Source organism: Seriola dumerili, unplaced genomic scaffold (assembly GCF_002260705.1).
Source record: "Seriola dumerili isolate Sdu_G_001 unplaced genomic scaffold, Sdu_1.0 BDQW01000161.1, whole genome shotgun sequence".
Taxonomy (NCBI): Eukaryota; Metazoa; Chordata; class Actinopteri; order Carangiformes; family Carangidae; genus Seriola; species Seriola dumerili.
Window position 1 is genome coordinate 5,855,703 of NW_019174416.1, and position 27,901 is coordinate 5,883,603.

Below are 27,901 nucleotides of genomic sequence, written 5' to 3' on the forward strand. Positions count from 1 at the left end.
TCCATAAAAAACCCTCCTGGGTGATAAACAGACACTGTGGTGGCACTCTGGCAGACTGAGACGTCTGCCACACAATGTCATGGGTTCAGCTCCGGGTCACCCCCCCAACACACACACACACACACACACACACTCCCTTCCACCTTCCCCTGCTGTTTTCTCTATCATAACACAAAGATGCTGTAAAAATATTTCCTCTGTGGCTGTCAAGTTGAGGCTTATTTATAGCACCAGCCAGCTTAGTCTGTTTTTAATAATTCACACGGAAAGCTGAAATTCACAGTTTGTCATCCCTGTGTCACAGTGTGAATTGAACTCCCCTTTCTAATGACTTCATCACCACATTAAAAATTTTAAACCTCGCTAAAAATACTCTGTCTCCAGTAAACTCGTCTGATTGATCTACTAGTGTTTGTTACACGAGGTTGTGATATTCATTGAGTTAAGTGAGGGGAAGAACAGGGAAGGTGACTGATGATCCATTGTTAAGATACATTGATAAACCCACTGAGTGACGGATTTGATAGAGATGTTCCTTTTGTGCACAATGAAGCCATGAATCCGACTTTTAACCATGAACAGTGAGGATGTTCATGCATTTATTCAGCTCTAGACAAGATATCCTAATGAGCCACTGTGTATCCCTACATATTGAGGCTGCACTGAATTCTGGACTATTGAGGCTGCTGCTGGTGGATTGGTATTGATACAGTATCTGCCTCCTCTCATAGACTGTAATCCTCTGTGAGTCTGTCTTGTTCATTCTGAGCGACTGTTGCCAGAACCTCACGATTTCCCCGACGCTTCACTGCAGTATTGTGTACTCCTCCTCCTCCTCCTCCTCCTGCTGCTTAGTCCTTTGGGGGGGCTACACTCTTAATACTTACTCTGTGGAGCTGTTCTTGTGGTTGTGTATTGGAGAGATGCAGGGTGGGAGGAGCTGACAGTCCTTGTCCAATCGCAGCTTCTTATTGCCGTTGACTGATGACTCAGTGTGGTCCGACTGGGGATATGGGAAGACGGAGAACACAGGAGTTGGAGACGGACAGAGTGAAAGAGAGCAGGATATACAAAGAACAGACGGGTTAGAGACAACACACCTTGTGTTTCCTCTTGTTCTTGCTGGTGTGTTTCTCTGTTGGGACCATCATGTTCGCAGCTGCTTGTCTCCTGTGTTTCCCTCCATTCTCTCCTCTGTCCGTCCTCCCAGCCAGCCTGGGATTACTCTGCTCTTGCACTGGGGGGTTGTCCAGGACCCCCAGACCTAAGCATACCTTCTCTCTGTCCCTCGCCGTCGTCCTTTCCCTCTCCCCGAGCCCAAATCTGTCTCTGTCCTCTCTATCCGACTGCCTCTCTCTCTCCGTTAATCTGTCTCTGTCACCTTGCCTCTCTCTGTCCTGCACTAATCGCTCATTTTCTTCCTCCTGTCTCTCCCCTTTAGTTAACTTCTGTCTTTCTCTCAGCCCGGGCCACTCCCTGTCTTCCTGCTTCTGTCTGTCTCTCTCTGCCACCCCTGTCCTCTCGCCCGGTCTCTCTGTGTCTCTCCCTTCACTGCCGTCCCTCTCTGCGAGTCCCACCCTGGATCTTTCCCCCAAACCCTGGCCCGGCACCCTGCTGAGCAAACTCAGGTCGATCTTCACCCACAAACTCTGGATCTCCGGGTACTCCCTGAGGGGGGAGAGAGGCACCTCGTGTCCCATGTTGGAAGGTGGGGACATGGACTCCAGGTCCTTGCACTGCCCTCCTAACCCTCCAGGATCAGGAACAGAAGTACCGAATGAACCACTTATGTTGCTAATGCTTAGGGAGTTACAGCTATTAGTGCTGCCATTATTACTGCTGCTGATGCTACTATTACTACTGCTGCTACCATTAGTGGTCACATTGCTACCATCTTTGACTCGCAGTCCTTTCCCTCCAAATGCTCCCAGACTGCCCATACTGCCGGCAGAGCCGAGGCACGGGAGGAGAGGCGTGTGTATGTGCGTGTTGGACAGAGTCTGTGTGTTAATCGCAGAGCGTGTCGTCTGCGGCAGAGCGGGGATTTTGATGGCTTCCTCTGTATCCGACTGGCATTCTGAGGAGGAGGAGGAGGAATCTGTCTCGATGAATTCTCTGGACTTGGGTGTGATTCTGGTGCTCGGGCCTCGGTGTTTCCTCTTGTCCTGCTGCGTAGACAAAAACGAGGAAAGACATAAATAAAACTGCTCATAACTATCCATATGCACCAGCCCATAAGGATCACCATGGAAGTGTTGGAAAGGTTCATATAAAACACACAGAGCTCGAGTTCTCTCCACATGTTCACTTTGCCATCTATGATGTATTTTTAAGCCCCTGCAGTTCACATAAAGTATGATTAATAAGTTAAGTATATACTATATGTTACTATATGTGATGATATCATGCAAATTACGTAAAACAAGTTGCCAGCTTTTTTCGACTAACCTGTGAAGTGAAATGAAACACGTTTATGTGTCAGCCTCACAGTTCAGCACAGACAGTCTCATGTTTGTCACATGCAACTGAAAATGATATTTTTTCTTATTTTGGTTCTTCCTTAGACGTAGCTGCACAGCTACAACAAAAGTCATTTGCAAAACAGCACACTTTAGGTGAAAAGATGTAATTATAAAAAAAATACATATAAAAATATTAATAGTATTTTTAAATGTTTAAAAAAGATCTTTAAAAACATTAGAAATGTTTAAAAACTCCTTTCATTGTTTGTTTTTGGTTTTTCTCGTATTAAGGCCTCTCACTGTGATCAGCCAATGAGAGGAACCTTTATGTTGTCGCTAGCCGGACCACATTAATACTGGTTTGCTATCTCAGTCTGATTGCGAGCTTACCAATTACATCCATGGCAAAAACTGGAGAATCTAAATGAAGAGCAACAGGAAGAACGAAAAGAAACGAGAGTGAAGAGACAGATGGCGAATCGACAAGTGATTGATTGAGCTTCCTGCATGTTTCCCCTGCTTTCAGTTCAGTCCTGAATGTTTGAATATTACCGTTCAAATAAAAAGTGCTCTGAGAAGACATTATTTGGCCTCCGGGCTGCTTACATTTTTGAGACTTTCAAGTGTGCCATGAGGTGGAAAAGGTTGGGAACGGCTGCTGTGGTGTGTCCTCTCTGATGGCAGCGATGATATTAAGCCCTGATTGCTACATTGTGAACACTTAGAAGTCGAAGACTCAAATGTCTGAGTCCAGACAGAGTTCACTCACCAGTATAGTCTAGAATTTGATGTCTTTGCTAAAGGCTGTATACATTTCTGAACACTGCAGTAACCTCTCAGCCCCGCAAACTCTCTGGCAATGTAAAGTTTGATGCTGAACTGTCACAGTTCAGACTTCCATAAAACTTCTCTCCATTTGCTCCTGACATTGCACACTTATATTTTTACTTAATGGAAACAAAAAGACCAAAACCAACAGTGTGTTAGTCCAACTCCCTCACTCTGTCTGTCTGTGGCACTCAGCCGCAAGCCAACCTATCCCTACTGAAGACATAAATCTTTACAAAGACATAGTTCTGTTTACTTTTTCAAAGCCTATGTAATTTCCTACAACAGCTGGGCGCTGCAGCTTTTAGAGCCTATGTTCATGCAGCTCAGCTCTGTGGCACAGAGGAATGAGCTGCTGTATATCAGACTTATAACACAGACAATACTTGTTAATAGGGTCAAATGATTGGCGCTATTGGTCCTTTCATGGAATTTGTTGACAATAAAAAAATACACGATCAACCTTTCTTAAAGCTGTTTATGCATTTCCATCAATTTAACAGCCTTTACACTTATTCTGCATGTGTGAAAAATATGTGCCAGTAAAAACCAGCCACAATCTGCTCAGTTGATTTCCTTGGTATAGATACAGCTGCGTCTCTTGCTCTGTCTTGTTTCCAATCAAAGTTGTGCCTCAAATGTTGAATTCTTGATTTTAGATGTGAAATGTTCGATGATTCTTCTGTGAAACTAAAGGAAGTGAAGGGCAGAGCTGTGTGTGTAAAATCAACACGAGAAAAGCAACTACAGAGGCAGATGCAGCAGAGAAAACAGCGCTCATGTTCCCAGTCTACAGCTAAACCCATTCTCTTGGCAGGAACGAGGCGACAGTCTTCTCAAGCTCCTGGAACCGCTCCAGTGCATGTTGCCATCTGCAAAAATCCATTCTCAATAAATGCCATGTTGTGTTTTTGTTGAAAAAGAAAAAAGAGGGAAAAAAAACTGTCCCGTGTAGAATGATTATTTACACTGCTGGTAAAAGCATTTCCTTTCTTAAGCCCTTTTTATTATGGAAAGTTCTGTTGACGCTAACATTAGCCAGCTGCTCTGCACAGCTACAGAGAGACAGGCACTGGATCAAATGTCATGGCAGAGCACAGGTTGATGTTAGCACTCCTCTGGATTTCCAGGTAATTCACGTAAGGTTATATGCATGGGTAATACAGGGGAATTTGTCAGATGGTGCGAGTGTGGACAGGTTGTTAGGTGATGATGATAAAATGACACTGCGTATCACTGTTCAGAGTGATTTTGTATCATGGTATAGGCCAAGATTTTTTACCTTCTAACCTTAAATGAAGTCAAACACAGCAGCTGAGGAACAGCTTCGTAGTGGGATCAGCAGAATCCTTTTTTAAAAATCTTTTACTAAACAGAATATAACAAATTAAATAATGAATTACATGTAAGAATGAAGTGAAGTTTGGAGGTCTGAATGGCTGTTGAGGAGGCGGCACATGTCAGGGTCAGACATGTCGCGCACAGGTCACTTTTGTAAGTCTTGTCTTTCTGTTTGCTCGTTTTTGGTGTCACAGAGTCGTCGTTTTGATATTACTGAGAAGTGCTGTTGTCCCTATTGTGTAGGAAATATTTAAGAAGTTACCACCCTGATTACATGTGTGGGCACCTTGTAAACGACCGTTGACGTGACTGAACCCGATTCAAACCCGAACATCAATTAGAACTTTTTATCCAAACCCGGTCTGCCCCGTTGAACCCCACTAGGCTCAGGTCAGGTCTCAACCAAGCGGCAACCTCCGGGGCTGACAAATGAAGCCAACACTGAAGTGCCAAAAACTGCAGTTTTTCAAATGGCCACTTGAGGATGGATCCAAAAGTGGGTTAAAGTTCTGCATAATTGAGGGTGTGGACACTTTGAGTCACAGGTGGGTGGGAACGTATGCTTGCAACAAACCAGCATCCACCAAAGTCTCAGCTCAACACACCCCCTACCTCTTTGCCCATTTTTGCATTAGTTAAGTGGAGTCAGGCACTGGCAAGATGGCGACGGTGAGCTTCAAAACCGCTCTACAGAAACCTGTGGGTGACATCGTCCGTCATTATTTACAGTCTATGGTGTCGACCCTCTACAACAGGGCTCAGGCTTTAACCAGAGAGGTTGGTGACTAACAGCCTGGAGAAAAGTTAGTCTTTATTGACACTGGGAATAAGCCAGACTTTAAATGCATTGTCAAATACTTAACATGATATTTTTGTGTAGCTATTGGTAGAATTTGTATGTTTTTTTTTCCTGTCCTTTTTTACATATGTCTTATTATATATATGTAAACATTTAAGTGATTTTCTTTCTTTCTTTCTTTCTTTCTTTCTTTCTTTCTTTCTTTCTTTCTTTCTTTCTTTCTTCTCCCTCCTTCAAACTACCTAATCTTCATAAAACCACAGAGTGTTGACACATTATAGGTGAAAATGACAGACAATGATCCAGTTCTACCTCTTCCCTTCAGTTCTCTCCCTCCCTCTCTCCCTCTCACACTTTCCATACTTCGATAAAACCAGTCAGTGTTGAGCCATAATAATAATCATGTAATAATACCGTTTTTATGCAGGAGAGTTTTACGACTTTTGACAAATCATCCAGAAACTATAAGATGAAATGATCATTACAGGATACATGGACAATGTGTTACATATGTGTAGGACTTGAACTGCATTTCCAGATGTGTTTAAGTGAAGGGAAAAAGTCCATCAGTGCTTGAGTCATGCACTCTAACTGTCTCTATGTATTTTCTCCCTCTAGGAAGTCATTTGGATGTAAAAGGGATTGTTGGAAAACTACATTTGCTGTTTTTTCTGTTTTGATGATTCCCCCACAAACACACACACACAGCCCCAAAAACGTACCTGGTTTACACTGACAGCAGGTATTGGCACAGGGGTCTGCTGTAGCGCTGCTGGTGGAGTAACTGTGTTGTTGTTTGAATTGGTAGCACTGCGAGGTTCTTTCCTGGGGGCTGTTTTCCCACTGGGGGGTTTGCTTCGCGGCCTTGTGGGGTTCTGATGCTCCAGGGAGGGGGGAGGCAACAGGTCCTTCTCCCGCGCTGCAGGGCTGCAGTGGGACAAAACACAGTAAGAGAAGGCATCGCAATTCAAATTGGATTCACCCTTGAGCAAGGCACTGCTACTGTTGTGCAGTTCCACTCTGACAAACAGTAGAAGTTTGCCACGGTCAGCTGCAGGGGGCAAATGTGTGTTAAAATGAAAAAATATATGACAGCATGAAATAATTGAAAACAGCATGTATGCAGCTGAACTTGTTTGGATGTGGTAAGTTAAAAATGAAAAGTGGGAAGGAAAGAGGTGATGGAGGAAGAAGAGCATAAAGAAAAGAAGCTAGGAAGTCTGTTTTCTTTTTTCCTAATTAGCCTAATGTCAAGCTGAGCAGCCAGTTTGGTATGGCTTGTAGTCAGTCTGAACATTTTTCACAACAGATGTGTTCAGTGGCTAGCTGCCAAAGAGCTTGATGATGCAGCGGGGCCTCTGTTAGCTCTGAACACCAAGTGACAACTCAGAGTAGTAACGTGTAATTGTGTTAGTTTAACCACTGATAGATAACATGTCAGCAGAAGTGGACAAAGTACACAACTTCACTACTTGAGCCAAAGTACAGGTCCTCCTGGTCAAACATGACTCCAATACAAGTGAAAGTTGTACTTGCTGTACTTGATTTGAAGCATACTTAAGTATTAAAAAAGTACATTTGTCAACTCATTGTTGTATTGTTCCACATTTACAGAACCCTATGACCTACTGAACGAACTGACTGACTGTAGAACCTGTAGAATAAAAACAACTGAACAACAAAAGGACAGCTTTTGTCATTTTCATATTTCTTTTTTTGTAGACAATGGTGAAGTTTGGTTGTAGTTAACACAGCAAATATTTAAAATAAAAGAATCTTTCTTTATTTCTAAATTTTCAAACACAGACTTCAGATCAGACCATGGTCTCTGGTGAAAAATCTTCTGCCTCATCCCAGCAAACACAACATGACTGACAATGCAGGAGTTGGCTGTGATTGGTTTTTCTCCTGTGAGGAACACAGCTTAGGTCTATCACAAAACTGATGCTATTTTTATTGGATCTATCAAAGTGAGAAAATAGATTGAACTTTTAATTAAGGAAGGTCAGGCAGAAATCGCAGCAATAACTACTTCATTATTTAGGTATGTATGTTGGATAATCAGCTTTCCAGAGAGGCCATGGCACTGAAAATACTTCAAGTGTATGAAAATTGTTAGGTTGGGGAGGGGGCTGAATGTTTTACTTCATAAAAAAAAGCAATGCCTTTCTCAGTCTAATCAAAATTTGCTTAGACTTGGGAAGATGCAATATGCTTCCTACAATATCTGAACATAACAGATGTATGGCAAACATAACCTGAGAGAAAAAATACAGCCACTCCCTGTTTTTGAATAAAGAAATGGTAAATGCTCGGGTCCACTACAGCCACCAAATGTGTGATGCTGCTCCAAGCATCAACTCTGTTGGTGCTAAAACAAAAAAACATTCCTACCTTCCCTTAAGCAAAAATGAAAATATATAACCCTTCCCTTTTTCTGACCCCCTGTCCAACACAAAAACTTTTTCTTCTGTCCCTTGCTCTTGATCAGGGAAGCAGCCCTTGCGGAAATTGCAACAGAACAAATTCTTGCTGTGGTTTAATACACTAGCGCCATCATCAGGCCAAAATTTAATTTCCTCCAATACTTTGGTGTATGAGCAAAAACAAAAAATAATGTAATTCCCATCAGCCTCTGCTGTACTTCCTTCCTGTTTAGTTCACCTAAGATGATGACCGTGGTAAACATTGGACCTGCTTTACATCAGTATCTTAGCACTGTATTTGTGCGCATGTTAGCACGCTGACATTAGCATCACAGAGGCTCATATAGCTGCTAGCATGACTGTGGATTCTTAGTCTTGTTAATGCGTTTAGCCTGACTTGAAGATCTTTCATCATACTCTTTGACCTTTCTAACAATTTCCACAATGTAAATAAGCCTTAAGCTTTATTAGGTGTTATGTGCAGCTACCAATGTATTAAAAATATAAAGAAATATGTCACTTCCTTCCTTCCTCACCTGTGCTGGTTTGCTCTGCTCCATGTCTGGTTCTGATTATCCTCCACACTGTTTGACCTCTCTGTCCGTCTGGGCTGTTTCTTCCCTGTGGTGTTCCTCCTCGGGGTCGTGACCTCTGGCCCTGACAACAGGCCCGGCGACAGCCTCATCTTCGCCCTCTGGCCCTCCCCTGAGGTCTTCTGGCTGAGTTTGGCCTTGGCCTTCTCTCTGCCCGGGCTGTGGGAAGCAAGAAATTATTTTTCTTTCATGTCTTTTCTGGATAGAAACACGTTTTTGTCACTTGTTGTCTGTAATTTTTTTATTCATCTGTCAGTGAGCCATTCATTTATTTTAAAGATGTTACTTGAAAAGACACTTTGGCAAATTATCAAACAAATACCAGAAAGCTCCCCTCGTATCCTTGTGCTCCACTGCTGGTGCAGCTGGAACAGGGGTGCTATTGGATCCGCAGGGCTTGGCCTTGGCAGCCGTACCCACTCCTGGTGCTTCATTCCCTGGAGAGAAAGTCTCTGGACCCTGGTTGATGGAGCCTGAGCAGCAGAATAAGTTTTTATAATCAAACTAAAGTATGTTAACTTACTTTTTTTTTTACTTACTGTTAAAAGCAATGGCTATATATCTCCATATCTACCAACCTGTACCATGATGTTCTTGCTGTGGGGGAACCAGAGGTTTGGTTTGAGCTTGGACCTTGTTCAGCCAGCTGTCCAGCTGCCACTTGTTGGTGGAGGGCGGCTCAGGCTAAAGGAAAGAAAAACTCTCACAGATTATTGAATATTTCAGAAGTAAATCTCTGTGAAATCTCCTTTTGTATCTATGGTGTCACTGTCATAACATGACTTAATGCTGTGATAAACTACTAAGGGGAAGATACAGATTTGAAATTTGATGCAACTAAAAGGGGAATTAATTAATAAATATCAATTTATAAAATGTTCAGTTTTTTCAAACATTAAAAAGTCTGAGATCTTGAAAACAGCTTCATGTTGTGGGTTGTTTTACTGTAGTGTATATGTGTTAGATCTGCTGCTCCACCGACATAGTTTTCTCCCTGTTTCACTGTATTTCTGTTTCTTTATAACTGCAAAGTGCATGAAACCAGGCAGTGTGGAGCCATTAAAATAATGTGATAAACAATGTTACAAGTCAGTTTACTGCAGTTCGATTTCTATGACTTTCAGACCACCACCCAGAGACACCCAGAGGGAAGAGACCATTCAGTGTACGGGCATTCACACTCACGGTGAAATGAATAGTAGTGAATCAAGGAGAATAAAGAAGGTAATGAGATTGCATCTGTCTTTTTAGGAAATGTAAACAAAATTGGACACATTATCATTATTTTTTTTGTTGAATTGCTGAATTTTTAACTGGGATTTGTTCTCCAAAATCAAATCTCTGGCTTTCATAAAAAAGGGAACCAGCAATATAAGATTGTGACAGATGGTATAAACAAAATTTGAAGAATCCAGTAATGATTTGTTGTCTCTAAATTAGGGTTATAAATATGCATGTGGCATAATCCATTAATTAAGGTTAATAATAATAAAATGCTACTTTTTTCTCCTATTGTGATTGGAATATATTCTTGAGGGCCTCTAGCTTTTGTCCCACTGTATGAAAATTCTGTGAATTTTTTTTAATTGGACCACAGCACCAAATAAATGATGATGTGATGTAATATATAAACATAAAAATCTATATACATTATAGAATTATTATCTTCTGAACTTATTTTTTCCATTTATTTCTCACTAAATGAAGCATAACATTGAATATTGTAATCAGTTTGACATGTTACATAATAGTTTTGTCCACAAAAACTTTAATTTGCTTCTCTTCTCTTTCTTTTTTGAAATTTGAATTTCAAAAAGTTGAATTTTGCTTATACTATCCATTTCATATAGGTCATCCTCATGTTATCTACTGTGTACACACAGTTACAGGGAGTACACGTCATCTTACCTCTGGAGTGTGTGTGCGGGAGGCCTGGTTATACTCGCTGTCACTGGAGCTGCTCTCTGACTCGTCTGTGTCCGACTCCGAGCTGCTCTCTGATTCGCTGCTGCTCCCTGATGCACCACTTTTGAAAAAAAAAGAAAGAAAGAAAGAAGGAAAGAAGGATGGATAAAAAACAGGAGGTAAGAAAGAAAAAGCATCAACATGTCAAAATGTAGCAAAAAAAAACAGCTTCATTAGATGTTGACAAAACATACCGATGGACACTATCACTGCTTATGGGGATACAAACAAGTTATATCAAAAGGTTTCACCACAAAGTTTCACACAACTGAGGGACCAGACAGGGTCGCCTGCTTTCTCAATCCCTGTTTGGTATTTTAAATAAATCACATTGTAGCACTGTCTGTCAGAACCATAAAAAAGGTAATTCATTGTGCTAATCCAGGACACACAATTAAACATTATGCAGATGATGTTTTACTTTATTTTCACGAGCCCTCAAATTCACAAAAGGAAGTAGTCAACCTCATAAACTCTCACAATACACAATCAATAGGTCAAAATCGGTTTTAAGACCCAGACACTGTGTTTCCATATACACTATAAAACACCTGAGTATCAACATTACCAGCAGGATGTGAGAGTTGTTTCATTTTAATTGCAGTATACTGCTGTGGGACTTCAGTGGTTCAGATGAAAATTTTACCTCAGGTCAGTTCCTTCTTTTAATTGATTCTGAAGTCAGAAGCACCTAGTCACTACATTCAATCATTTCACCTTTCTGTCACAAAACTGCAGAGGAGGATTGTCCTTCCTCGTACTGTATCTGGACACAATGCAAAAACATCTCTGTACAAACCTTCATATGTAAATATATCTATATACACCATAGCTACTTCAAACCGCTTTTAATCCCTCAGCTTTGACAGCCTGGTTGAAAAAAAATTACCAACTCAACAGATGAAACTTGCATGTGTGGTAGGGGACACGTTTTCTTCACGGCTATTAGATGACTCCCTGTCATCTTTACTTACTCACTCTGCCAGTTGGTCTCAATCAGTGTCAGGGTTATTTAAGGCACCTGCTTTCTTGCTCCTACTTGTGGCTTTGGTTTCAAGATTGCAGCTTCCCTACCAGTCTAGTTTGAATGAGCTAACCTGTGAGTTGGCTGAAATGTGTGTTTGGCATTCCCATAAAGTAGGAACTGGGGTGCCAAACAACGGTCATCGATCTGTTTATGGTGTATGTTTGGTGCAGAGCCAATTTAATACAAGTACAGAGTTGCACAGTGAGTGTAGTCTCAGGGCAGCTGCTGTTCTGCTGGTGTAAGCTTTACAATCATTTATTTTGCTATATTTTGTACTGCCCAAAGTTGTTCACCAAAGTTTGTTCGGCTTTTGCTCCAAACGTCATTTGAACCAACTGTGCACGTTGTGTTGTTTTTAAGTTTGGAGTACTGGCCTGAGAAGGAAGCCATCCTGGGTAATGCCCCCCACTGCATATAATGGTTAGATTTATCTACTTTTATTAGAAAGAATGTATTTACTAACCCCACATATAAACTCACTGCACTTTGCTTTAGCTATTGATCTAGTTGTTGGTTGGATTTTACTATAAAACTTATTTAGATTTTTTAACAACACAGTATATTAGTGGAGAACCTGTGTGTCTTTTCTAGCCAGTTCACAACGCTTCCTGCAGTTACATTCTGCAGGTGGTGTAGTTGGATGTTCATTTCATTCTCCTCCATCCTTACATACATACCTTGTTGGCACAAACTAGCTTGCAGCTCATAAAATCTCCTCTACACACCAGTCCACTGGAACAAAACAAACATCTCCACCACACATATCAAGACAACACATTAATCTCATCCATGTACATAATTCATAATCTACATGTCATCAAGCTCTTATGTAAAACAAAGCTCTCTCTAGATTGTAGAAATTAATCTGTGTTTTTTCTGCTCTGTTGTATTTATATCTCATTTCACCACTTTAGAAAAAGGATAATAACTGGAGAAGCCAGTCACCTTGTAACTGATTAAATGAAAATGAGAAAGCAACTGTCAGAAGATAATAAACTGCTATTAACGAACACATAAACACAGCCTTTTGAACCAGTTCAATTGTCTCATCCTCTCCGGTGCCTCGCTTGGCCTTCGGCTGGTGTTCCTCCATCCTTCCACAGCACTTTGAAATGGCCTCCTAAAGGCAACACACCCGCTCGCCCAAACTTAAGAACACACACAAACGCGCTTGCACACAAAGAAATTGCAATTATGTGTAGTTCTCTTTTTGTGTGCGTGCGTGTGCGTGAGTGTGCACATAATTTCAGTTCAAGGCTGCCATCACAGCAGGCACCAATCTGTGTGAGCAGTCAAGCAGCAAATCCATCAACTGTTCCTCAGGCAACACACACACACACACACACACACACACACACACACACACACACACACACACGCACACACACGCACATGCACACGCAGTGACAGATACTGTATGAATGCAGTCTCTGCCCTGTTTTTCTTCTTCTATCATTACTCATCTCTTCTCTTTGTCTCTCCCTCTCTCTCTCCTTCAATTTCAATTAAATCTTCACCTGACTTTGCTCTATTAACATCACAGTTGAAACAATATTGGCAAAGTGATGAGTTAAACTCCCTGTATATATGCTGTTTGTGTGTGTGTGTGTGTGTGTGTGTGTGTTTCACAGTTTTTTTATGCAGGCCTTCCTCCAGACCTTGTGTGTTTAGAAACATATTAAAGCAGCTTCAGGAACTGTTTAGAGTGAATATAAGAAAGTTAGTTAGGCTCTGATTTTACTAAACAAGGAAGGTAGCAACAGAGAATATTAAGAAGTTGTCTGTCTGAGTTTGGTTTTAATTGCTAGTGCTGGCTGGTAAATCCGTATTACAATAAAAAAAGAAATGTTGTCAGCGATATGATTCCCATTAAATGACTTATCGCTCATTAAATTCAGCTGTCTCTCTGAGGAGGAGAATTTGAATTTCTTTCATCCACATCATTTCCAAATAACCACTGTGTGGTGTCAGTTTTGTATCTACTGTTTGATGTCAGAGCTGCTGAAACATCTATTAGATAACCTTTATTCTGCCCTGGGGAACTAATTGATGAGGCTCTGCGCATGTAAACAAAAACTGGCAGTATATCACAGCAGGCAGAGCAAGAACATACAACAGGAGTGCCAAAGACAGGGCTGTTAAAGACCTATGTTTACTTTTTTTTTCTGTCTAAAACTGTAGTCCCAATCTTTCCCTGACCTCACATATGCATTAATGAATTTTTCTTTTACTGACCACTTGGGGCAGTGCAACTAATGTCAATGCTAAATTATCACATGATATGGCAAACTTCTTATTATCTTACAGTACATTAACTTACATTAACTTATTAGCAAACAGTTGCCTAGTCACACATGTAAGCAGATAGAGGTCAAAATTAGCCTTTATTTGGATTCACTCTTGTTTTAGCTTTGTGTTTGGGCTCCACCAACTCCCAAATATCTGCCTCTTTAGCAGCTAAATGCTACTGCTTATAGTTAACTTTGTTTATGTGACATTTGTTGCTGGGCTGGTAGTGTACAGATGAAAACAAATGCCTTTTGCTGAAAATAATGAGCGTGGTGAGAGAGACAGGAAAAGAGTAAAACATCCAGATATGAAAATGGGATGGAGTCTGACAACGATGTGTTAAAAATCATTGAGATGTGATGTTTCTTGGATCAGGATTGACAGACATTGTTTCAGTTTTTCACAGTGAACAGCCTGTTCATGCATGGATTACTGCAGGACTTTGCTAGAGATGCTAGACAGATGGTGTTAGCAGAGATATCTTGGACTTCTGTCTAGTTCTGTTTTTTATGTCCCTTATTGCCTTTAAAGAATCTTTTGATGTGTAAGTCCAGTGAGTCAGCAGCAGCTCTCTGTTGGAGAGAAGACTCATTACTATTCTTGCTTCAAATCCTACTGACCAAGCTCAACCACAACTACAGCATGAGACATTTTTTTATTCTTCTACAAAACTGACAACTTCTTGAATGGACAGCTGGATTGTGAAGTTTGTGTTATTGTTGAGGAACGCAGGAGTCCCAGCCCTTATTTTTATGCGTGTTTACAATTTGCACATTAAAAAAACCCGAGTAGAAACACCAGAAATTTTAAATTGATTTCCCAACACAGACATCTAAATGCTGTTTCAATGCTACTACCCAGCATAAAATTCTGGTAGAGAACTACTGAACCCTGATGGATACAGTAAGGGGTCTGAAAATAATGAAATCATCCTTTAAAATGTCAACGTTTTTAACTCCCCCAGGGTTGTTATAACCCCCAAAGATTCAAAAGAATATTACAGAGGACATGACCTCAAAGGTAGTGACAGCCTTGGTAACTTGTGTATACTCATATTTTTCAGACTAAAGCAACTTTTACGCACAACAAAAACGAGCTGTTATTTTTTACTGGAGAATAATGATTATCTGAGATTCTCCTCCACTAAATCCAGATTGATTGGGAGTGGAGGTGCAGCTGGTCTAGACAGTTTATCACAGATACAGTCCAACTGCTCGTTAATGTGCCACAAAAAAATAACACCATTTGGTGGATGCTTTCATCCAGAGCACCTTACTGTTTGATGAGTGCCTACATTTTAACTCTGAGAAACAAATCACTTCCCCTGGTGGGCTAGCCCACATTGTCGATGAGACATTGGCAAGAAATCAAAGAGAGAACAAACATAAACTGAGTGTCAGCTCTGTACAAGTTTGCTGTTCTCACTTATCATTACTGCTGGAAATGCTGGATGAGATCTTTTGGTTTTTGTGTGTGTTGGGCTTTGCCATAAATGAACCCTGAGCCTAGAGCCTGAGGCAGTGCAAAGGAAAATGAATGATTTAAGACTGCTGCATTAATATTTTTATTTGTTGTCTTATTATTGGATGTTTACAAAATGAAATGCCTCTTTTACTCCTCGAGAGAAAGTCTCGAATGGGTTGTACATAATAGACAAAATCGTTCACAGGAACATTTAATAAATTTGATGGCAGTCTTTTTTATGGCGTTTCATATCATCCCTTCATTTGCCAAAAGATAAAATTGACTGGAAGCATGAGACGAGCCTATATTTCCCACACTGATATGTTTGTATTTTGTTTAAATAGCGCTGTCTGAAGTTAAAGGAAAGCTTGAGTGTCTTTTCTTCTCAATGGGATTTTCAGTTGAGTGCTCTCTAGCCTATTTTATTCTGGCAACATAAACAGTATGTGCTGGAGGAACAAGATGAAAGGAGATGAGAATGTGTGTGAAAGCATTACATTCGGCTCGCTTTCCTCCTTTTTTTCCTTTTTTTTTTCTCAGGAATCAGCCATCAGCCGTCGAAATAATTTTATGCCGTAGTCAGAGCCAAATTCAAACGCAACGCTAGCTGGTGCAGATTGACAGACTAGCTTTTTAATGGACATTTTAGATACGTCTCTATGCTATTTTGTGTGAGGTGAGACATCCAGAAACGAATTTGTGCACATTTAAGCACAATTTTATATGTGGATGGATGACTCATTTGATGAACAACCAGTTATTATTTTAAACATAGTAAAGTGTGTGTCAGTAATCCTTATGTTATTAGTTAGTATCCCTCTTGAGCAGAGCAAAGTTTAAAAACCCCCTCCAATGAAAATCAAGTTTTTAACCTTGTTGATGTGACCATATAGTGTTTTTTTTATATAATACAAGACATATCATGAGCGAAATAAGCAGTCATCAACATCACTGCATAATTTCCACCTTTGAACTGCAGTGAACCAATCACAGTCTCATAAAAACAGATTCAGACAGCCAGGGTTTCATACATCACAAATCTAAGGAACCAATCCTGTCAAAAAACGGGGGGGGGGGGGGGGGCTTGAACAAACCTGAAACCTTGTCAGTACGGTGAGAGAGAGAGTTAGCATTAGCACATCCACTATCACTGTATCAGCCACTGCCAGTTACGAGCCAACAAACAAACTTAACAAATAACTACGCCTGTCGTTCTGATACGTGTTTTAGTTGCGATTTTGGTGCACAACAAACTCCTCACTCCTCAATGAACTCCTGAGTCTGAGGCTCAAACATGTGACTGAGTCTCTCCGATGTTTCCTCCACTAACCGTCTTGACATGCACTTCTCTTTCACCTGACAACCTAGAGCAAGCAGCGGTGGTGGGCGGGGCATAAGACCTGATTTAGATTTCTCAATGAGGACGTAAATGTGTAGATGTGCTTCTAGCCCCAGTTTTCCGTTTTTTTCACTTTTTATGTGAGAGAACTATGTGGAACAAAATATTAATCAAAGCAGAGTATTTCTAGTTTAAGATGAACTTTAATCTATTTGTTTGTAGTATGTTTGTGTCTTTTATTCAGGTATGCTTCAGTAAAGAATTTCTACATCAGCTCTCATTATCAACCAACTGTCTTGATATCCTCTGTTTCCAATAACATATTATGTTTCCTCATTTATGGTCTCTTTTCAGATCCAGGGAATAAGTAAAGAAACATAACATAAACAGTATATATAAACTATATCAAAGACCACCTTGTCTTCAGTGTTTCATACAGGTGTCTTTCTCTTCTTTTCTAGATCTTATACATCAACACAAATCTTTTGCTTGCTTAACACACAGAGCCTACATTCTAATTTTTGTGTGTCTGTCTGTGTCAGTGTTGCATATACGTAACACAGATAAGACTTACAAAATAGCCTTTGTCAGATTGTCAGGCTCCAGCAGAAGCTTTGTTGTCTGTCTGTTTATTTGTGTGATAACATCACAAGCACGGCAGGGGAAATGAAAGCCTTACAACCCTGACAAAATGATCTGCTGGTTTGATGTGTCCGGTGGGCCTCACAAGATCCACACGACACCCACATACTTACAGGCTGCAGCTAAGCTATAGTAACGATGCTTTACATAGCTGCCAGTATTCATGGTTGGAGCCATCGACAAGGTCAAGTGGAGAACTGGCTGTAAGCAAATAATGTCTTTTTACATTACACCAGAGAGATACGTTTATCCTTGGTTTGGATACAGGTTCAGTTTAGCCATCTTATCAGTAAAGTGTTTCCAACTCTGGCTGCTGAAACACCTTTGAGTGCTGGTTGTTATAGAGGAACATCAATGATAACAGAATTTGAAAACTGGTTCTATTAGGTTACTAACAAGTAATTTATCAAAGCATTAACTTTGTTTCCAAAAAATGTATGTTCATGTAACACTGATTTGAAGCAGTTTGAAATGTGAAATATGTTGCAACAGAAACTTAATGACTCCCAGGTACTGCTTTTGATCAAGAAACATTGTGTAACTACAACCTCAAATTCTGCTACAAGTCTCTCTCCAGCATATTAAAAAAAATACAATAAGAAATGGGGGTGCAACGACTGTAGGAGGCGTGGCCTCATGATTACAAAGTGTGTGACTGCTCAGTGTAGCATAAACAGAGACATAGCGCTAACAGTCAGTTATAAACATCCATGCGAAGTATTTCTTAGCTGGGAAGAGTGTGTTTATATCCAACAGGCCATTGACATGAACATATTTCTACTGATATCAGCACTTAAAAACATAAAAACAAAACATACATAGAGAGAGAGAGAAAGAGAAAGATGTAATATGATGTCACAAGTTTCAGTACACCAGAGGTCAGCAATTGCCATTTTGGCAGTATTTGACATTGCGTAACTCCCGGATAATCTAAAAATGGGCAAAGACGTGGGGCGTGAGTAGAGCCAAGACTTTGGTTCATGCTGGTTTAACAACTGTGGCAAACATAGGCTCCTGTTAGCATCATTAGCACAGCTGCCTATTAGGGCGTCTTGCTCGAAGGCTAACCCAAGGCTAATTCCTTTGCTGGCTGCTTAGCTAGATAATGCGCTTAACTAACAAGCCAGGAAAGGTGAGCACAGACACCGATAACTGCCAATTAGTGCTAACGTATGAATAATATATTACTAGAATTTCACTCACCTTAAAAAGCAGGAGCACAAACTTCCTCATGTTCTGTTAATCAATTAACCATACAACAAGAACATTATTTGTCTGATATGTAATCCTCCAAAAACTCCACAAACAGGGCCAAGAGGTCACATTCAGTGATTCAAATTAGCTGAGGTGATGCCGAGCAGACAGCTAGCAGACTGTGATGGCACCCACCTGTCAACCACACCCTCAGTTATGCATAATTATTCAATTATAAATGGAGACATTTACAGAGTTTGGTTTGTTGCTGGTCAAGAACGGATTGGGCTTGCAGGGTTGCGTTGGGAAATTTTGAACTCATGACCTCAGTATTCCTCCACATGCTCTTATAAACCCTCCAGGGTCCACGTGTGTTACAGTGTATGGTTCAGTTCGGACTGTGTCATCATTAATTGACCAACAGGAACTGAACGTAAGGAGGGCAATCAGCAGACAATAGACAGTTGCAGGTTTTTTTGTCCTCCCAATCGCTTCTGCTGGAAAACTGAATTGATCAGCGTCTGAGGACAATGGAGCGTGTTTGGCTTTGAGCCAGGCAGGCTGCAGCTCAGATTAACCACAGCCAGCAGAGACAAGTTGTAGCAGAGTGTGATGCAGGAGGATCATGCTGACAAACAGGTAAATAGAGGTTCTTGAAATAGCTTAAGAACTGAGTGAAAATATGTAGAATTCTAATGGTATTATGGCACTGTGAAGAGCAGTGTGGAGGCCATCTGGGCTCAGTTCATCTGTCATCTTATCATGTGCCTTCAGCTCGCTGGTTCTGCCCTCCACTTGGCAGGGCTTCCCGCCGCACAGCTGGCTTTACAATCTCTCTCTGTCTGTCTCTCCATCACTCACACTCTCTCGTGTGTGTACACTGCAGCTTCTGTGTGCGTGTGTGTGTGTGTGTGTGTGTGTGTGTGTGTGCGTGTGTGTGTGTGCTTGCAGGCATATTTGTATGCATGGTTGTTTATCAGACTTGGGGTGTGCGTAAACCTACGACACGTGGACCATTTTGACTGGATTTATGAAAGTATTGCAGTTAAATCTACCGACGGTACAAAGATATTCGACCGACCAGGCGCTGGAGCAGAAGCAGACACACACCATTCATACATCCATCCAAAACATATTCCAGTGCAGGTGAATGCATGTATTTTTATCTGTAGCAGTGTGTATGTTGTTACACTAAGATATACAGAGGACATTTGGCTATACTGTAAATCCCTGTGGTTAGTGGATTTGAATTTTTTGAAAACCTTTATTTTGGAGAGTACGGATGAACACTTTAAGTATCATTTAAAAATTCTTTGATGTTTTTTTTCTAATGAGTGGTAAAATATTATTATGGGAGTGAATATGTTTTTATTTTGTATCAGAAAAAAACAGTATTATCGTTGTCAGTTTCTTGGGTGTCATAAATTATGAATTCCAAGTCTGAAAAATAAAACGGTTTCACTTTTTCAAAAGCACAGTTGCTGATGAGTTCCAGTATCCAGAAATGTGTGCATGAGTGAGTGTGTTTATTTGTGTGTGTGTGTGTGTGTGTGTGTTTGCCTGGGGCAGTACTGTGGGGAAGGCTATAATAGATTTCCATTCCTACATATGTAGTGTAATGCTCCCTGGCAGCAGCAGGAGTGACGGGGTTTGAAGGAGTGTTTCACATTTGAATTCATGCTACATTTGATGCACCTGACTGGCAGGGAGCACTGACACTGTTTAACCTGTCTGTGTTTTTCACCTGCCGACAAGTTTGTGGTATTGATCACGGATGTGAAGGCGTTCATCGCTGACGAGTTACATTGCAGGACAAGTGAAGTGAGACTACTGATTTCTCCTTCAGCCGGTTTGGGTTCCTGCGGTTTAATTATTGTAAAATTGATAAATAACTGATTAACATGTACGCTTGCATTCGTCTCTGGTGTTAATACCATGTAAGCTTGGTTGTCATAGTCCTAACAAGTAAAAACTTTAATTTTACCAAGTTTTTTACCCATAAACCCTTGGTGTTTTAAAGCTGTCACAGCACCTGCTTGGAAAAAGACTGAGACAGCACTCTCAGGGGTCTCTGGGGTATCTGTAAACACCCCAATGTCGAAAAAATAGAAATAAAAAATCCTGCTCAAAATATGCTGCCAGTAAATGTAACCTTGGCGTAGTCACAGCAGCTTTTACCAGCAAAGTTTTAGCGTAAAAAAAAAAGACTATATCTTGCAGCAAGTTCAACTTTGGTGGTCGTAAACGTGACAGCGACGACCTTTGAGAGACAAAGAAACAAGGAGTGCATAACAGAGGAAAATATAATAGCTTATTAGCTGTGTTGCACCAGTTTTTTGGAGTACAGTATACACTGCTCCAAACAAGAGGAATGGTTTGCACTTATGAGACAAAAGTTACTGCTAAAAACACATCTTTCAAATAACTAATTACTGTATGTACAATAATACCATAAGGTTAACTGCACAGCTGTGCTTTGTTGGACTTTACAGATCTGCAAGAATTAGTTCAAGGGTGAAATTTTATTTAAAATCTTCATAGTCTAGCTAATCCTTAAAATTACATCTGCAATTAAACAAATCTACTCTCATTATTTTCAATTTCATTTCAATGGACATGGAGTGGGAAATAAGGATAAAATGCGATCATGTGATACATAATTTTATTGTGACATCTTTGTTATGATATAAAATAGACAGATTGGGAATAGCTGGATTTGGCCAGTAGCATGAAATAAATACCTCACAATCAAGGTAACTCATTCATGGGCGACAATACTCTAATGATCACTGTAGTGAGAATGACAATTATTTTCTATCTTAAAATGCACCTTCTCCCGTTTCAGTGTCCCGTATGTGGACGGTTCTGCTGTAACGCTGAGCCTTTACTGTAAAATGCAAACATTGGTGTGTTTAGCAAAGTGTTTGTATATTTGAATGAACTCTGCTTGTACTCTGGAAACCTCCAATAATGAAACAGTAAAACAAGAAGACCGAGAAGACTGACAGCTGCCATCTTGATCTGGGTGTTTGCAAGTCATAAACCTGGGTACCCTTCCCGCCGGTACCTTCTCTCCAACATGATGTGAACTCTGCATGAGACTCTGGCTGATCTTAAAACTTACAAATAAGTCCAACTCTTCATTTTTTTTTCTTTTTAACTCTCTACCTGTCTCTTCTCCCTCTCATCTCTGTATGTTGATGAAAGTCACTGAGCCTCAGGACAAGCGCAACTTTTTCACTCAAGTTGAAACATTTTGAACTCACACAGTCGTGTGTTCACCTCCAATGTGCTGCCCAGGGCTACTTGTGTCTATTTCCGTCCACTTGCATCTTCCCCTTGACTTCTTATATAATCACAGCGCCTCGAAAATGTTCTTTGAGTTCACTCTGAACATGTTTAGGGTCCCACATAGTTCAGCGAGAGAGGAGAACAACTATTAGTGGAATTATGAGGCAAGTTTCTCCTCAAAGACTCATAATAAATTTACTTTAACACTAACTAAACAAGATTCTTCTTCTATGCTAAATATATTCTGTTAAACTTCCTGCTGGTGTACACAGCACAAAACCTGCATCAGCAGCCTCTTTTTATTATCGATCATAAATGCAAGCACATTCATCTCATAATGATACTACTCCCACTGTGATTACCAGCTCCACTATAACTACTAGTATTTCTTTTGCTTTTGTCATTACCACTAAAATAATTAGAGTTAAAAGACAAATCCATATAACTGCAGGCAGTTTTTCTCACCATAGTCTATATTGTGAAAGATGCACAAAATACAGGGAAGCAGATAGTTTAAAGATTTTAAAGATTACATAGCAATAATATAAAAATGATACGGTCTAATACACACTGTGGTGGGATGGATAGGGTGGGTGGTTGTATATGTGTGTGTGTGTGTGTGTGTGTGTGTGTGGCAGCAGAATAACGATTTGTATGTGGGTGAGGTTGTCAGTGCAAGGATTTAAAAAAATAAATAAATAAATATGTGTGTGTCTCTATGGAGTGTGGGTGAGAGAGAGTGTGTGTGAATGTGTGTGTGTGCGCGTTGCTTTCCATGGGGGATATAGCCAGTGGATCGCTCGCAGCATCTCCAGTCCCAGCGTCCCCGTGGATGTGTGTGTGTGTGTGTGTGGTGTTCAGTAGATTAGGCTACAGAGTGAATGGGCTCATTAGCGGTAGCAGAGTAACACATGGCCTGGGGCACACACAGACGCACGGCACACACTCTCTCTCTCTCTCTCTCTCGCTGTCTGTCTCTGTCTCACACACACACACACACACACACACACACACACACACGCTCACAGTCACACTCCAGACTTGCATGCTAATGCCCTCAGTCTGTGAACACAACAAGCCTCATTTATAAAAGATTCTTATATTCTTATGCACCAGTCTGAGCTTTACAACACATTCCAAGCAAAAAAAAAATTAACTTATGAAAAATTGATCTCTGTGCCAAAATCAGCTGTTTACATGAATTCCCTCCAATGTTCTGTGATGTTACAAATGCAACTAACATTTCTTCTAATGATTAATTAGGTGACACGTTCCCCCAAGATGTTAACACTTAACAAGAAGACAATAATGCGTAGCCCACACAGAACAAAATGATAAATGGGAAAATGTTTAATATTATGGAAATGGGCTGTATCACCTCTAGAAATGACAGGGATGAGAACAGATATTGTAGACAGCTGTTCATCTGAATGTGACCTGCCTATTAGATTCATCTTAGTCCAAATGATCAATTAGTGTCAGCAGGAGGAGATCATACCTGACCCTATAATTAGATTAAATTAGATGATGAAAAAACAAACACACACTCCTCCAGCGGACTCACCAGTGATGGTTAAAACATCTGCGAAAATATTTTTTTAACCATGCCCGCAGCCTGTAATTCCAAATGCAATTATATTACAATACTGTGTATGAATTTTGGTGTCCTTCAGATGTTTAAAAAAAAAATAAAAATCAGAATGCCATCCCTGGCTGCTTCTTTGGGTTGCTAAATTTTTCAGACACTGACAGGAAAACAATGAAAGAAACTCCTCCAACATGCACAGCAGAAGCTCCTTCTCCTCGCTGCATGAGAATGATTGACACCTTCAAATGCGAGCAGCAGAGGGACGATGCTTTCACTCATAAATTCTTCAATGTTTTTTCTGCTCTGTCATCGACCACCAGATGTTGTAATTTGTTACTGAATTTATTTTAATTATGTCTCAATGAAGTTGACCAGCTGAACAACTGCATATGTTAATATGTTCATTTGTCAGTAGTGACATATTAATTCTGAATTTCTAAATTGTAAATCCCTTACACAGCTGCACATGTGACTCTTTTGTCTTTTGATGAGGACGGCCGAACAATAAGCCCTTCAAGCCTCTGACCACACCCAGTAGGTGTGGCTGGGTCGGGTCAGACGTGCTCCGCTGAGCCTGGAACCACACCCATCAGTGATGTCACATGCTACTGGAGTACACCAAACACTAACCACTACAGAAAGGGGAGACGTTAAACCACCAGAGGTCAGAAGAAAAGAAAAAGGATTTTTAAGGCGTGGGAAGTTACTTTTCAATTAACCTGGACTTTAACCCAGAGAACTGAACTGAATTTTACACAACAGATAAGCTGTCATGAAAGACGTACGCAGATCACTTATTAAAGTAAAAGTAGTTATACTAAAATATAAAAATACCCCTTTGCAAGTAAAAATAATTCAAATAAAACAGTATCAGCAGATAAATATATTTTTGCAGAATGATCAGCATAGGAGTGTTATAGTAGTAGATATGAGTACAATCATATATGCATATAGAATTATAATATTGTAGCTGCTTGAGGTTACTATTAACCACTTTATATACTGCTGGTCTGTTTGATTTATTACGATGACTCATTTTATGCAAGAATCATACAAACATGTTATAGCTGATTAATAGTAAAAAGTACAAAATATTCCTCTGAAATACAGTGCAGTGAAAGTATAAAGTAGCTTAAAATGATGACTCTCACTCTGATCACTCCAAGTACAAGCACCTCCAAACCGTTCACATGCTTGAACTATTTCATTTGTAATACTAAAGAAGAAGTAATTTAAATTAAAACCCAGTATTACAGCCAGAGCAGAGCCTTTCATTTCAGCAACACAACCACCTTAATATTCACCCATATGTTCACCATATGCTCGCTGCTTTTGAATGGATGTCAAATGTTAAATCTGGTTAAGATATAATGAGACAACATTTTGTAAAAAATCTTACACATTGATATTGGATCGTTGCATATGTACTGTGTGCATGGATGATGATACACAGGATCCTATGCTTCATTCCTTTGAACCATAATCCCAGGTGAGCGTATAGAAGAGTTTAGATTTACACACTAACCTATAGAGGACATCTGCTGCCTGACTTGAAACGGTACAGAGCTGAGTGTGAGTGCAGGCAGGTGACTGAGGTTATCAAGTGGGCACCTGCCATCACAGATGTTTCAGTAAATCAGAGCCACTACACCTTCCAGAAACCTGAGCTGAAGCTGTATGTCCAATAACCTTCATATATTACTAGGCCTACCTCTAAATAGAAGATTTAATCCTCCATGAAATACTTTACCTCAGCCTCCTCGTCTTTTAGATTTAAGTCAAATAACACATCTGTACACCCCCACTGAGATTATGTCACCGGCTCTGATGGTCTACCCTCTCAGTGATGTCTTTGACCTTAAGAGCGCGTTCAACAACAGCCACAGACAAAAGACCAGAGACTCATTCCACACTGACCACAGCTGCCTCGGTTGTACGTATCGAGGCAAACAACATTTATTTATAGCTTGTTTGGCTGATATTTAACTAAATGTTCAAATGCAGACTACACCGAGATTTCACTTACACTTTTCTAAACCACTAACACATGTAAAAAAAAAAAAAAAAAACACATCTAACCAGCTGATATATGGAAAACGTAACCATCTTTGCTCCATTCTGTCGTACCACAATAGATATGCAGCTGAAATAAATAAATCACAATGTTACAATACAGAGTTTGTCTTACCTCAGGGCTGTGCCTCTTGCTTTGGGCTTGTCAGACACCTGTCAATACACACACACAGAAACCATGAGTTATGTTAATATATTCAGTTTAGACTTTCAAAGAAGGATTTCACCAAGATGTGTTTCTGTTGTATCAAAACTGTATCAAATGACATTATCTGCAACACAAGAAAGATTTAAGAGCAACATCTAATGAATGTCAGTGTGTGTGCTTCTTCTCTGACTGATTATATTCATGTTAAGTGACAAACGTGAGGTTATTAAAATGTTTGGTAACACTGTAATGACACTGACAGAGAGTGAAGATGAAAGATGTAACACAGACCTGCTCATAGTGATTCTTAAATGGTTTAATTCAGTTCATAAAAAAATGTAAAGTATCGTAAATTACAGTATAATAAATTGAAAAAGTTGAAACAGTTCTAGATTAGATTAGATTAGATTAGGTGTTGTATAAATAAAGGAGAGTTCATATATTTTTACTAGTTTTGGCCATCGGTACTGAACCATTTCATAACAATATGAAAAACAAACAAACACAAAAAAACAGAAAAAAATTCAATAAATCAAGAAAAAAGTCATAATATTTGAGGAAACCAAATATTCCAGGAAAAAACTGTTATATTTTGAGAAAATGTCATAATATTTATAGAGAAAAATATGTTTAATATGTTGAAAATACAGTTGTCATTTTTTGAGAAGACAAAATGTATTTTATTTTCAGACAAATAAAAAATTATGAATATTAAAAAAAATCATACAATCAAGTCATTTAATGCTATTTTGTAGAAGTTTATCTGGCTCCTCTTTTCCTCGTCATTATAATGACAAGAACAACCCTCTGTTCTTCTTTTATCTGTTCCTGCCCACGTTTCCTCCCTGTCCTCTCTCTTCACCCCAGCCTGCGTTTACTCCTTTCTTTCCATCATAGACTGTAAAATAAAGATGGATATATAGATTATATAGAATAAAGACTTTGAAGCTCACCCAAAGCGGTCGCGCCCTAAATTAAGCATAACTTCAAGCCTCAGTAAAAATTTAAATGGGTGAGTTATGTAAAAAGAGACTAAAATGTTTTTTTGTACCTGGCCGTAAACATATTTTTCTTGGTAAAGTTGGGCATTTTAACATGAGAGTCTATGGGGATCGACTCACTTTTGGAGCCAGCCTCAAGTGGTCGTTCGAGGAACTGCAGTTTCTGTGTTGGCTTCATTTCTCAGCCCCGGAGGTTGCCGCTTGATTTCTATTCATACTTTCCCTCCTTTCAGTGAAAGACTGGGGTGATTAAGTTTGTCAGTGAAGCCTTTCCCCCCCCCCCTCCTTCTCCCCTCTCATCCTCTTTTCCTCCCTCCGTCAACTCCGAGTCAATTTTGTACATGACTACATCAATTAGAATAACAAAACAAAAACAGTAAACTCAATTTCTGCAAATATCAGCCATTAATTCATCTCCAGGCACTGAATCCCAACAATTAAAATGAATTACTGAAACAAAAGCAGGACCTTTTCTCGCCTCTGGTTTGTTGTTTGTCTCCCTCCCTCTCTCTCTCTAGGAATAAGGTGATTAACTGGACCAGTGAAGTTTCTGATAGATCGATGCATAGCTGCAGGCTAGAACAACAAATCTCCTCAGATCTTTGGCTTTGGAAGACATGCAGGGCTCATGGAGAGGATCTATGTGTGAATATATTTAGCTGGCTGGTGGCTTTACTTGGATTTAAATAAAGAACAACCCGACCAGTATTTATTCACACAATCTCCCCCGCTACAACACAGCTGTAAGTATAGTTCCTGACAAAGAGGACAAGCTGTTTCACTGAAAGCAGGACGATTCACACCTTACAGCTTTGGAGACATAAAGAGCTGTATATGATTTATGTTTATTTGTAAAATCTCCATATCCTCTTTCCCTCTCATGTGGGTGCAAGACATCACAGTGTTGCACATCAGGCCTGGCGATGCAGTTTTAACAAGGCTTTAAACGCCCCCGCATCATCTCCAACTGTAGCTGAACAATGAATTCTTTGCCTGTCTATACAGTGTCGCTTTAGTTTGCGTGCGAGACTTTATGAAGCATTTCAAACACCTGTACATCGGGTTCAAAATCCTGGATTTCTGATGCAACTCTTGCGCAGGGCTTGCACCGCTGAAAATGTAGCAGCTGCTGGATTTTCACTTGTGCAAAACAAAGACACACTATATCTTGAATTTTTGCATCTTCGCATCGGCTGTCAGGTGGATTTAACACAGTGAGTTCACTGCAGACTTTTATACTCCCACTGGCATCTCACCGAGTTCAAGGATGATATTAGTCTCTAGAATTGACGGCATGTATTTAATCATTTAGAGCAAAATTGTATATCATCAATCGCCAATCTCGTACAGTACCAGACAAATCAACACATTTTTCTTTGCCACATGTCAACCAAGATGTGAAATTTCTCTATTTACTCACCTGCCTTTAAG

At 40.1% G+C, this 27,901-nt stretch overlaps 1 protein-coding gene across 1 annotated transcript in view; it reads right to left on the reverse strand.

The window, feature by feature from the left end:
• The window catches only part of aff2 (AF4/FMR2 family member 2), a 158,472-nt gene that overhangs the window by 17,849 nt on the left and 112,722 nt on the right, over positions 1 to 27,901 (reverse strand). The window contains exons 8-16 of the mRNA XM_022752091.1: positions 25,437 to 25,474; positions 10,358 to 10,475; positions 9,028 to 9,133; positions 8,772 to 8,922; positions 8,393 to 8,608; positions 6,153 to 6,357; positions 1,382 to 2,168; positions 1,101 to 1,237; positions 888 to 1,003 (exon numbers count right to left, since the gene is read on the reverse strand). Coding sequence (XP_022607812.1) covers positions 888 to 1,003; positions 1,101 to 1,237; positions 1,382 to 2,168; positions 6,153 to 6,357; positions 8,393 to 8,608; positions 8,772 to 8,922; positions 9,028 to 9,133; positions 10,358 to 10,475; positions 25,437 to 25,474 — 1,874 coding nt within the window. The remainder of the gene's footprint in view (positions 1 to 887; positions 1,004 to 1,100; positions 1,238 to 1,381; positions 2,169 to 6,152; positions 6,358 to 8,392; positions 8,609 to 8,771; positions 8,923 to 9,027; positions 9,134 to 10,357; positions 10,476 to 25,436; positions 25,475 to 27,901) is intronic.